At 33.5% G+C, this 14,159-nt stretch overlaps 1 protein-coding gene across 2 annotated transcripts; it reads left to right on the top strand.

The window, feature by feature from the left end:
- Nucleotides 1–1,535: 1,535 nt before the first annotated feature.
- ccdc97 (coiled-coil domain containing 97) lies at nt 1,536–13,184 on the top strand. 2 transcript variants are annotated; one of them, XM_056453995.1, is made up of 6 exons: nt 1,536–1,887; nt 3,007–3,162; nt 5,486–5,813; nt 9,257–9,496; nt 11,805–11,928; nt 12,927–13,184. In XM_056453995.1, the coding sequence occupies exons 1-6, from the start codon at nt 1,795–1,797 to the stop codon at nt 13,057–13,059; spliced, it is 1,074 nt and encodes a 357-aa protein (XP_056309970.1). In that variant the 5' UTR covers nt 1,536–1,794; the 3' UTR covers nt 13,060–13,184. The 2 variants fall into 2 exon arrangements, with proteins under 2 accessions (XP_056309970.1, XP_056309969.1); XM_056453994.1 differs by having other exon boundaries at nt 3,004–3,162.
- Nucleotides 13,185–14,159: the final 975 nt, after the last annotated feature.

The following is a 14,159-nucleotide window of genomic DNA, read 5'->3' as shown; positions in this document are numbered from 1 at the left end:
TTGAACTCGGAGTTAGTAAGGTTACTTTAAAAATGAATTTCATTACAGATTACAAAATACATTCTGTATAAAGGTTTTTAATTATTTTCATTAGATTTCTTATGTTTAGTTCTTTAATCTGGAACTCATATGGCAAGTATAGGTTTCAAGAAAAATGATATCCCCAAAACTTGTGGGTTATGTCATTTTTCTGAACAATATTTTAACATCAGTTATACATTATAATTCTATGAAATTGCAGACAATTTAATAATACTCAGAAAGTCAACACAATGAGCTTTTTAAACTGGATGACTGGTTTCATTTGTTCTTATTATGTCTTCTGGAAAACATGCAAGAACTGCTGAAAGGCAATTCAAATCAATTCATTTTTATTTCTATAACACTTTTACAATGTAGACTGTGTCAAAGCAGCTCAACATAAATGAGGAATGGAGAATAAAAAGCTATAATAGTTCATATTTCTATTATATTAGATGATGATGAAATATTTTAAAAAGGAAAAAAAAATTCAAAGGGGGGCTAATAATATATATAGTTGAAGTCAAAATTATTAGCCCCTCTTTGAATTTTTTTTTTCCTTTTTAAAATATTTCCCAAATGATGTTTAACAGATTCAGGAAATGTTCACAGGATGTCTGATAATATTTTTTCTTCAAGAGAAAGTCTTTATTGTTTTATTTTGGCTAGAATAAAAACAGTTTTTAAATATTTAAAATCCATTTTAAGGACAATTTTATTAGCCGCTTTAAGCTATTTTATTTTCAATAGTCTACAGAACAAACCATCATTATACAATAACTTTTCTAATTACCCTAACCTGCCTAGTTAACCTAATTAACTTAGTTAAGCCTTTAAATGTCATTTTAAGCTGTTTAGAAGTGTCTTGAAAAATATCTAGTCAAATATTATTTACTGTCATCATGACAAAGATAAAATAAATCAGTTATTAGAAATTAATTTATTATTAAAACTATTATGTTTAGAAATGTGTTGAAAAAAATCTTCTCTGTTAAACAGAAATTGAGGTAAAAAAATAAACGGTGGCCAATAAGTCAGGGGGGCTAATAATTCTGACTTCAACTATATATTTATATATATATATATATATATATATATATATATATATATATATATATATATATATATATATATATATATATATATATATATATATATATATATATATATATATATATATATATATATAATAAACAAAATTCATAAATGTGGACATCATCTTCTGGAAAATGTAGGCTACACTCCATTGCGTTTCTTTGAGTGAATGAGTCTTGTGTTTTGTGTAAAAATATCAATGTTAAAATCACTCAGATACTGCTGGAAAGTGGTCAAATGTAAAGAAGATGCAGTTTCTGTGATCATTTGGAGAAAGGATTTTCTGATCAGGACATGTTGTGTGGTTTGGTTTTATTGTAGGTTTGGGTTTGTGTTTGTCGCCATCTCCTGGACAACAATAAACGTACACACATTGATGCAAACGGAACGGAACCAACAATCTGGAATGAGAATTTTCCGCACGGATATATTAGTGTTGTTACACTGCTGAGCAGAAAAACGCAGTTGTTGTTTTAAATACAGGCAATTTTAAAGGAATCATGCAAAATTGGTATGTTAATAAGAGCTACGAATGTCTCTTACAAATATAGCTTCGAATAGTAAACGTTACTTCCGGCTGTTGTCAAGCGTTGGTATGATTGGCAGAATAAACATAAAATATCCAGAAACATTTGGCTAATAAATCAACATTTGTTGACATTTAAACTGCATTCTGAAATGTGGGGAGAAATCGAGCCCTGTGTTAAAGGGCAGGAGATCGTGAAGAGCCGCGGGACTGACCAGAGACGGACACACTCTCCAGATCCACCGGTGAGGTGTTTTTTTATAGATTTTTTTTTCATCGTGGACCACAAAACCAGCCTTATGTTGATTATATATATTATTATTATTATTATTATTATTATTATTATTATTATTATATCCACAGCCTATTTATATCTTTATATTTAATAAGTTTTTTTTTATCCCAAAAGTTATTATAATATGAATGTCCCAATAAACCCTCAGATTCCAGATTTTCAAATAGCTGTCCAACACACATGTCAGGCATTAATGGAAATATTTATGAAAATATTTTATTTGTGATGTATAACTTTTAATGTAAAAAACATGTTTACTTGTTATGACTGGTTTAGTGGTCCGGGTGGTGTCACAAATGTTATTGGCCTTTTTTTTGATGCCATGGACTCCCAAATATGATCATTCTCATGCAATGATCTATGTATGCATATCATAAATACTTACAGTAGTTTACAATTTTGTAATTACGTAATTTTTCCCGCACAATAATTTTTGTGTGTGTGTGTGTGTGTGTGTGTGTGAGTGTGTAATTAAAGGTATCAATCACCCTAAAATAAAATTTGTCATTTACTCATGCTTCATTTGATCCAAAGTTCTTTACATTTCTTTCTTCTGTTGAACACAAAAAAAGATATTTTGAAGGAAGCTTGAAACCTGTAACCATTGACTTCCATGCTATTTGTTTTTCCTACTATAGAAGTCAATGGTAACAGGTTTTCAGCATTCCTCAATATATCTTCTTTTGTGTGCAACAATAAAGAAATTCATAAAGGTTTTTAATCACATGAAGATGAGTAAATTTTTGGATGAACCCTTTAACATATTAATTTATAATATGTATAATATATACAATTATATATAATTGTTTTAAAGCTCTTGACTTGATCTCGAATAGCACTTTTTGTGTCCAAGTTTTATGTTACCTTTTTATTATCTCTTTTATGTTACTTGCTGTATGGAAGTTCTGTGACTACTTATATTGCGACTTAAAAGAAAAAAATAGAATGAAAGCTGAAAGTCATGGCAAAATGCTAACTTTTCATGCAGATTTGCACATATGCTATTATTTTATTATATAAATTATTTTGTCCAAAAGTGATACTAACCTGTTGAATGTCTTTATAGCAGAAGACAGTATTGTGGGGAGAAATCGAGCCCTCCTCCAAACCTGACCCACCTACCTGGAGACCTGCTCCTCAAGACAGTCCAGCTGCTCCTCCTTGTCCTCCTAAGACAACTGCCAGAGAGGTCAACAACACACCCAGCTGCTCTGCAGATTTGCAGGTGAGGTGTTTGGTTTGTTTGGTTTGTTTGTTTGTTTGTTTATTTGTTTGTTTTTTCAGGAAAATCATGAATCATGATTCTATGTTCCTTTGTGATGTTGGTTTTACTATTGTGCAAGTTAACTGAGCAGTACAGACAAACAAATTTCCTCATAAACAATGCAATAAAAAAAAAGAATGAAATGAATGTTTAACTGTTAGAGCTTTAAAGGTGCCTCATAAAGACAATCTGTGTATACCTAAGCATAGTCGAATAATAAAAGATCGGTTTATGGAAATGGCCATACTGTGAGCCTCAGACACCATTGTTTCCTTCTTTTCATGTGCTGTCTTTTCCTTTCTGTATCAAAATGACATGACTTGTCAACAAATTACAGTACAAACAGCAAAAAAATAAATAAAATGCCATAGTTTACATTAGAACACCCCCCAGAGTACACTGTTGTATTGACGACATGACTAAGTAATTTGACTGTCTTATCCATACAAAGTGGCACAAGGACTTGTCATTCTGACAGCACTAACACGTTCATTGACACAGAAATTTAGTTCTGAGTGATGAACTAAAGATTTTGAGCAAGAGACTGGCATTTGTAGGTAATCCATGTTGTTTTGAGAACATGCACTTACAGTGTTGCAAATTTTAATTATGGTCTGAGAAATGTACCAAAGCCACTGAGAAAAACTGTAAGTTAAGAAGATCATGTTTCATAAAGATATTTAGCCAATTTTCTACTAAAATTTATTTTAAACAAATTTTGTATCAGTAATATGCATTGTGAAACTTAATTTAGACCTCTTCAAAGCCAAATTTCTCAATTTTCAGAGTTTGTTTTTCCAAATAGTTTTATCTCAGCCAAAAATACATCAATGCAAAGCTTTTCAATTCAGATTTAATATTAAATATAATTCTCAATTTCTGAAACTTGACACTTATGACTAGTATTAGGGCTGCACAATATATCGTTTCAGTATCGATATTGCAATGTGTGAATAAGCAATAGTCACATCACAGGGTGTGCAATGCAGAGTCAGGATTATAGTTGGAAAAGCTATAAAATTTTCGTCCATAATATATACAGGGATGCGATTCTTCCGTATAAATACAGAATTCCGTGTTTTCCGACCTCAATGGGGTGACCTTTGTAATTTGCATAAATCCGAAGTTTTTTTATTTTTATTATCATTGTCATTAAAGCAGAAGACCTGATTGATTCATTGTGCACAAGGAGGAGCATTAACTGCTTCATTCCGGACGTCATTCGGGCATAATGATATTGTGCAGTCCTATGTGTGCGTTTGACAAACCTGCTTTTTTTTTCACATTTGCATGTCACGACAACGTGCGCTCTATGTACATTATAAATAAAGCCGCAGGACGCACATTTGTTATTATCCTCCGCAAGTCACCTGTCCTTATGTCTTTTATTTAGTGCAACAGCCTAGCACCTGAGGCTGAATAATATAAAACCTGAAATTGCCATGAGATAATACAATATTTAGATAATATTGATAATACAAATTAGATTAGTTAATACAAACTTATAATTATTAATATATAATTATAATTATAATTGATTAAACCTATTAAAAAGCAGGGACTGTACATGTATAAAGTATTTACACTCTTTTGTGGGGGGGGGGGGGGGGGGGGGGGGGCTATCAATTGTTTCACAAGTAAAATTACATTTGTAGCTTGAACAAAGAGTAATCATATTTAATTATTAACACAATGAAGAATATACTGCTTTATTGTACATTTGATTAGTTTATTTCTGTATCATTTGTATATTTGCTTTATCTCTGCTTGCAATTTGATTATATTTTATGCACTCCTCTACAAAATCATCCCAGTCAATCTAAAATCATTAAGCTGTCTTGAATAAAAATCACAATATAAATCGCAAAAAAAAATTAAATATCATAATGTACATTTTTCCCAATATCGTGCAGCTCTGACTGTGCTCCAGGGTCACATTTTATTGACAGTGAATGCAGTTGTGGTTCTTGCTTGAATGGCATCATGGGAGAACCAGCCCATATGATGCTGGAGTGGGGAGCAGCATAACCCTATTTTTGGCCATTTTCTCTTTCAGCAGAATACCAAATATGGCATTTTTAGATGACAGTTTTTGGGAGAGAAAAATTCAGTGCATCCCTACTCTTATATTTAGAATGCAGGACTTATTCCACCATACTTTGTGTGCATTGTTCTTTCTTTAACTTTAAGTAATACGAGTGCACCATCTTAGTATTTGTGTCTTTTGATACACACGCAGTATACTTTTACCAATCATTTTAACTGAGTGCTTGTTTTTCCTCAGGATGAGCCGTCCAGCAGTCTCAGCTCAATGATAGAGACTATAGCCGGCAGTGGGAGTCCAGTGAAAAGCCAGCAGCTGGGGGATCCGGACTTAACTCTGGAGGAGAAGAGGGAGGTCTTAATGGATCAGTATAGATCTAGGCCTTTAGTCTTTCTGGAGCGCTATCAGGCCCATCTGAAGCCAGAGCACATAGACGCTTTCTCACACCTGAGCAGCGACTGCAGGGTGCAGTATTACTGTAAGGAGATTCAGAGACGGGTGTCTGGATCAGCTGACCGGAGAAGAGTTCGGAATCACCGGTATGCAGCTCTCCGGGCTCTTCAGAAAGGTAAGCACAGGCTGGCATTTTTAAACAGTAGCTTGAATTTCAGTCTGGAATGATTTTTCAGATAAACTGATAAGGTGTTTTGAAAATCTGAAAAAATGCAGTAAAAATGGGAGATGCTTGTACTTTTATTTGTAAATGATCTCAGTTATTTATGTATAGACCAGCTTCCATGTTTTTCAGACCTACCCAATAATGGCACAGCTTATTTGTATCTTTATTTTGTATTTATTTGTCTTTTTTGTATTTTATTACTGTATGTTATTTAAGTTTAAATAAATTAGATTCAAAACTTCATGAAATTAAGCTCCTTTGCAGTTTTAAAAATATTAGCTGGCACAAAATCTACACCATTGAGTTCATATAGAATTGTATGCTTTAATTTTTTTGGATCAGTGAGGGTAATGATGATAACACATAATTGTAAATACATTGAGTTGAAAAACTAGGTTGTATTTTTAAAAATGTTTTTTATTATCATCGTTGTAAAAACAATTGTTTTGTGAATTCTAATTACAATTTAAAATATATTTTAACTAAGGCTGCACAAATATATTGTTTCAGCATCGATATCACAATGTCATCATTCACAATAGTCACATCGCAGGATTTGCAATGTTCAGTTTGTATTTTAATTTCTCAGTTGCATGTGTTTCTGAAGCCTGTGATCGTATAACGCCCTATTAACACGGGGCTTCAGCGTCAACGTTTGACAGAGGGTGTGTCTGACGCACTCGTCATGGCAACATCAGCCAATGAAATTAGTCAGCAATCGGCTACTATTTGAGCTGTATTTGCGTAAATCGATCTGTTTGGCTGACGCTTCCTTTGGCGCTTTAAAAATATGAGAAAGTCTCAACTTCTGCTGCGGCCAACGCCACAGAAGCGGCGCCGATGGACCCACAGTTCAGTTCAGCAATGCTTGACGTCACCCATTTAAAGTGAATGGGAAGCGTTGACATTGACGCCCTGTTTGAATGGGCCGTAATGATTTTAAAAACATTCAGTAATTTTATTGAATTATTTGTATTATTTAATAACTATACCTGAATGCTGTTGGACTTGGAAAACAATAAAAACTGTTTATTTTTAATTGTATCTTTTCCTTTATTGTATTTATAGATTGTTTATTAGGTTGTATGGAGATGCAGAATCAACTGCAGAATCAACCCAATCAATCTAACATTATAAATTCTTTCCAAATTGAGATTTTAAGATTTGTATTCATATGTATTCAATTGTATTCATATTGCAATATATATTATATATTACAGAATAAAAATATTGCAATGTTACATTTTTCCAATATTCTGCAGCCCTAATTGAAATAAAAAAAAAAAATATATATATATATATATATATATATATATATATATATATATATATATATATATATATATATATTTTTTTTTTTTTTTTTTTTTTTTTTTTACTTATTTTTTTTACTATTTTAACATTGCCAGAATTCAAACAAAATTCGGGACACCTGAACCACATTGGTGCTATTTACCTGCACTGTCATGCTTTTTAACATTTTAATATAAGTAAATTAATAACATTTTACTTTAAAAGAGCTAGAAAAATCTATAAATGTGTTGTTTTAATCTCTAAATATTCATATTATGATGCTGATAAAGTATTGCTACGTGAAAACAGTCTTGTACTTTACGTATTTAACAGTACAAAATCAAAGCATTCTTTGACTTTGTTCAGACTGTCTAAATCAAATTTTTGTGCATATATATGTGCATATTATTTGTTATATGTGCATATTTTGTGCATATTAGTACCCAATAATATCAAAGGTGCAGTATGTAAGTTTGACATCCAGTGGTGGAACTAGGTATTATATTCCTGGATTAAAACAAACCCAAGAACAGGTTGCTAGATTGACGACCAACATGAGCGAGTGTGACGAACGAGCCTAAAGGCTGATTTAAACCGTGTTTTATATAAAAGCAACGGCACCTGATAGAAGGAATATTTTCCATATTAAAAGGAGTTTTTGTTCTAACCAACTCTTCAAATTGATATATTAGAAATGGCTTCTTTTTCTTGCAGCTGATGACCATGATGACAGTGATCACCTCATGAGCTTTATTCAGTGTTAAATGCTGAGTTTAAATGCCATTTTTCATGACATTTATTGCCATACTACTGAAAGCAGCAGGAGATAGTTCATCTCGGATCTTGAAAATAAAATAAACTGTGAAACTGAATTTAGAACTCAAACAATGCAACCCAACATATATCAGTGATTCAGCATGTACATTTATTAATGATAAAGAGGTTTAATATGTATTAATTAGGTTATAACCCTTACCATTTAGCGAGTGATTGCATATTCTGTGCTTCTGAATGGCTGTATTAAAATTTCTGGCATGTTTTGTCTGGTGCAAACAGCCAAATTGCTTATCACTGCAAATCTGCTCACGTAGCGTGTTTTGACACAGTGTTACAATGTTACCTACTCACCTAATGTTTACCCTTGTAATAATAATATGCTAATTAATAACCTCATGTACAACTCTGAATCTGAGTCTCATTTAGGAGTCTTCTATTGTCCACCTGATGTCGCATTTGGGTCACAGACACATGCTTTCAGAGCCTTTCTGAATGACTGAACGAAATACACGGTTTTCTACCAAGGCAGCCCGGAGTGCTGAAGTAGTTGGATAAACTGGCATTGGTTGGGTTAAAAGAACCAAAACGGAGACAGCGTTTCGGCACGGAAAAAACATTTCCGTCAGAATATCTGACTTTAGCATTGTTTTTCAGATAAACCAGAATGTTCACTTGTCATGTTTCTTAAATATCTGCATATTATAATATTTCTATTCTTTAGAAGAATCAAACACTTACATACAGCACCTCTGAGAGAGTGTGAACAGCAAAAAACAAACAAATATGCAAACAAATGTTTACAAATACATTTGAATCTACATTCATATGTCGTTTCAAATCATATTTCTTTAATTTTTGTGCCAATCCTTGTGGAATCTGCTCATCTGCAGCTCTGTGAGACAGCGGGCGTGGAATAAAGAGACCCAATGTACACTATGATATTTAAAATGAGCTGAAACAACACAATTCTTTAGGTTTTTTTTGGGAGGGGCAGCTTAATTGATTTATGTTCAATTAACTTGATCAATTTACATTGGGACAACACAAAGAGATCCTAGCATTTCTTTACAGTGTAATAAGACATTATCATGCTTTAGTATTGCATACCTTGTTGCTTTTTTGACATGTGCATGAAAGCTCAACGTCACTGCCATAAAAATCATCACAGATTTCTCCAATCTCCTCTGAAGAGTTTGGCTATACTGTGTTAACAGTTGATCGTTCAGTTCAGGTTCCAGTTGAATAAACAGATCATCAGATTTTGTACGGACAGTCTGATCAAGGCTTTTACTATTTTCTTGATCAGTCTTGTCTCTCCTCAGAGGGCCAGTACTTCAGCGAGGAGCAGATGCGTGTGCGAGACCCGCTGCTGTACGAGCAGTACATCGGTCAGTACCTCAGCGAAGACGAGATCCTGCAGCGCTCAGAGGAGGCCATGAGGAGCGGCACAGGAGGACTTGCTGACCTCCTCATCAACTCCTACCAGGAGAAACTCATCCAGAGCCGACTGGAGCAGGAGCAGGAGAAAGAGCAGTGCGCACTGGAGGAGTCTGAGGATGAAGGTCTGAGTCTCTCTTAATCAGTCATAACTGACCCTAAGAAAAACTTTGTGAGGGAGCCCCTGTCAGTGCTTTAATTAAACCCCCAACCCTCATTTGCATTTTTAGAGTTGTTTCACTGTCAACAAACAAAACAGTCAGTTGAAATAATCAGTGATATGATTTAAAAAGAAAAGTACATTTTAAACTATAGAATAAATCAAATGGGAAAATACATTCAAATATCTTTCAAATACTTTTCAGTTTTGCTTAGCAACAATTAGTCTACTGAAAGTAAATCAAGGAATCACATTATTATTCTTATACTACAGTTTTGTTAAGAGCAATGAAGGATTCATTCTTCTCTTATTTGTTTGTAATAGTTTGTGCACTGTTCAAATTGACTACCCCTTTGTTATGTTATGGATGAAAACATCCACTAAATTAAACTGCTGTAAAAAAAAAAGCATCAGATAAATATTTTCTTCACTTTTTTTCCATAAATCTGTTATTCAACCTCAGTCCTGATCAAAACTACTAAATTGTTTAGAAAATGACAGGATTTTAACTCTTTAATTGCCAAGTTTACAAATGTTGTGACTGATTTGGTGGAAAAAAACACACAAAATGACGTATTTTCAATATAAGAAGTAATTGTTGACTAGATTTTTCTTTCCTTTTATCACAGGCTTGGACATGTGTACAATTAGTAACAACATTGGCTTTGATGCATTGTTAGATTTTCATTTTGTCTCATTTTACTGTTGGTGGCTGTTTTTGCCCTATTGACTTCAGTTATGACCACATTTGATGGTGCATAAATACACAGTCTTTGTTTTTACTTACACCATGTAGTTCTGAGAGCTGAGATGCATATTTAGATTTTCTCAGACACATCAAGGTAAGTACGCAAAGGTCACTCTCACACTCAGACACACATACACACAGTTTAATTGGCTGTTATACTCCATATAAAATCCAGAAACTAAACTTTTTTTTACACAGGCCTATGGGTAATGGTGCCAACTGATGATCAACAGCAAATTTGACCTCTTCCCAAATAGGGAAAACCACCAACAATCAAAAATGCATGATTATATGGTGTCATGATGTTGTAATCAAAAAAATGTGGTTGTAATGGAAGTCAATGGGCCAAAACAGCCACCAACAGTAAATTAGGGAGTTTTTGTTTTTCAAAACCAATGCATCAATGTTGTTTCACATCTCCCAGACTTTGATAAGAGGTCATTTTAAAAAATCCAGTCCACAATTACTTTTTATATTGAAAATACGTCATTTTGTGTATTTTTTTTTCACCAAATCGGTGACATCATTTATGAGCTTGGCCATTAAAGAGTAAAAATTTTCCTAGCAATTTAGTAGTTTTGATCAGGACTGAGGTTGATTGACAGATTTATGTAAAAAATGTGGAAAAAATATTAGTATGGTGCATTTTTACAGCAGTTTAATTTAGTGAAGCTTTTCATCCCTAACATAACAAAAGGGTAGTCAATTTGCCCAGAGTGTATCGCTAAAGTTTTTTTTGTTATTTCAAAGCATTTTCTCAAATGCTTACACTAACATGAGTAACATATTTTAACAAGTAGTATGTTAGATAAGATTTATCACTAAAAATCATTCTGCTAGCTAAAACACAGAAACAGTTATGGCTAATTAAGACTCAAAATCACCCCAGAGTGGATGAAAACGTCCCCGACAGTATATAAGGGTTAATACACACCTATACACAAGTTATTCGGGAAACATCATATTTTTTATCATTATGGAGCACATCCCACAGTCATGAATGTTAATTGAACTGGCTGATTTGGACACAGAAAGGATGACTCTGCGTGGTTTTGAAGGAAGGGAACTGAATGTGGCAATTCTTCTAATCACTGGATAAAAAAAATCAATTAAAAAAAAGCTGCAAAAATCTCTTACATACACTTTATTTTGATGGTCCGTTTGTTGAATTTAAATTACATTGCATCTACATGCTAACTAATTCTCATTAGATTATTAGTAGACTGTTAGGTTGGGGTTAGTGTAAGTTGACATGTACTTGCAAAGTTTCTTCTAGTCAGGTAAATGTCTTGAAGGAGCAGTATCAACAGATATTGAGCAGACAGTCTACTAAAACTCAAATGGACCATCAAAATAAAGTGTTACCCACACCCCTTGTCATTATACCATCTCTGAGAGCAAAAGTGACCCCTGGTTGATTACACAACTTGTGTAAAGTGCATTTAGGGAGCATCAGCTCTGATCATAACTCAGATTTCATTCAGTAGGTTTGATGGATTAATCTCTGTCTGTGTGTGTGTGGTAGAATGTGAAGAGGTCAGACAGGTGGAGTATGAGCCTGATGCAGAAGAGAAAGCCATGCTGAGAGAAGAGTTCCTCAGTCAGATGCACCAGCGCTTCTTGGATGGCAAAGATGACTTTAACTACAGGTAAAACTTGCTTATTGTCTACTTTTACTATTAGGGTGCATGTCCACCGATTTTCTGAAAACGCTAAGCTGCGAACACTTCTCTAAACTGTCTGAGCATCAGGGGGCATAAAACTGGCATGGACAGGCATGGGGCATTTCCATCAGTTGCTGAAATGTCCCCACCAAAATGGAATCGCCTTCAAAATAAAATAATGCTCTGTCAACCATTAGTAACCTAGATGTGCTCAGATGGGTTAAATCAGTCGACATAGATAATAGAGATAAAGCAGTTAACTTGCGTCACATACCTCTAAGTTTTAGTACATTCATACATCAAATTAACTTTATGCGCAAAAGTGGAATATGGCATAAAAGACATGCGAATAAAGCAGCGTTTCCATGCAATGAACGCATGGTGGCATTTGAAGGCGTGAGAGGTGGAGCACAGATGCTCTTGACAGTTCTGGAGGTCAGTAATAACATAACACTAATACTGAAATGGTTACGGTTAAAAAAAATGACCAAAACAACATTTCAGATGTTTTACAAGTGCTCAGTCTGCTAGTTTGTCCATTCACCCACATTTTTATCATCACATGATCTCTTATAACAAAATCACATGACTTTTTTTTAATAAACATACTGGAATTTGTTCGGTAAAAGTGTTTCCATCATAGTTTATGCACATCTTATCAAATAAATTTTATCCTACTCAGTAATCTGCATGTTTTTTTTATGCAGATTTTCAAAACGTGCGCATCCTGTTGTTTCCATCAGCTGATTTTGTATGTGTATATATGAAACATACTGTAAATATTGTTTGCTTTCGCTTTATAAGACCTCAATGTATAATTTTGTGTTGCCTCCCTTGTATGTTTTTTGACTTACAGAGAATCTTGGTTTCAGCAAAGAATCTTTTTTTTAATCTTTTACTGAGGGAAAGGCCTACTTGAATGGCCTGAGGGTGATTAAATTAACAGTAAATTCATCTCATATCTTGACATTGATGTTTTGCAGTGAAGTAGATGAGAATCCAGATTATGATAATCTGGATATTGTAAGTCGTGATGCAGAGGAGCGTTACTTTGATGAAGATGATGAGGAGGAAGAAGAGGAGGAGGAGGAAGAACAAGAGGAGATGACACATTAATCTATCATTACTCAAAATGATCTAACAAAACATTGTTTTGAACTGCTTTGCATATTTTCTGCTGGGTTTTTTTTTCATTTGTGTAGATTGTCTTTGTCTTTAATTAAAGAGTATTATTTTCAGTATGTGGTTGGGGTTTATTTGAAGATTTCTCACAAAAAAAAAAAAAGTACACATTCATGTTGTTTATCTATGAATATATTTTATCATATTAAAATTTAACCTTTTCCAAAAAAAACTAAAAATTTGTCAATTTTTTTACCAGAGAGTTCATATGAGCAAAATTAGTTTTTATTTGAAAACGTCTCAAATGTAAACATTTTTAGTAATCTGCAGTGTCAACAGAGTCGTGTTGTGCAGCCCAGACAGCTCCAAATTTGCCGCAAGTAGGTTGGGATTAGGGTTGAGGTAGGTGTAGATGTTAGTAAAACAAGACTCTGCCATGGAGACATTAAATAGATCAATGAAAAATTCAGGTTTGGACAGCCCACTTTCAGCTCAAGTCCCGCCCACTTGGAACTGACCTACCCATTTGGAGCTGGCCCCATTTAATCGACACATTTGCTTCGACTGTTTCAATGTTTCATGGAGCATCACTTTGCCCACCACTACTCCTATACCAAGTTGCAGTCGGCCTTAAAATGGGAGGGATTTGGATACTATTTTAACGTCAGGAAATAAAAAAATTAACTAATTTAAAAAAAAGAGGCTTATTGTCTTTGTATCAGCACAATATAACTGTGGACACACTACACCTACACACAGTTCTGTCCAAACAGCTTACAAAAGATGCTTTTCATCATAGGTGCCTTTGTTATAATTTTTAGATACCTCATTTGTAAAGATAGTACTGTAAAAATTGCCTGCACCACTTTTTTATTAGATTTTTAAAAATATAAATATTATTTTGTATTACTGTTATTTGCTTATTGGTGTGTTGTTATCGTTCACTATTATGATAAAAGTTAATAATACATAAAAATTGATTTAATGGGATTGATGTAATAAAGTGAATAACATTGAAAAGAACCTAAATGCAATATGCTCCTAAATGTTTTCATTGCAGGAAAATAAAAAAACTGTAATTTGTTTTTATCCTG

Source organism: Danio aesculapii, chromosome 3, assembly GCF_903798145.1.
Source record: "Danio aesculapii chromosome 3, fDanAes4.1, whole genome shotgun sequence".
Lineage (NCBI taxonomy): Eukaryota > Metazoa > Chordata > Actinopteri > Cypriniformes > Danionidae > Danio > Danio aesculapii.
This window is presented reverse-complemented; position numbering and strand designations above follow the sequence as displayed.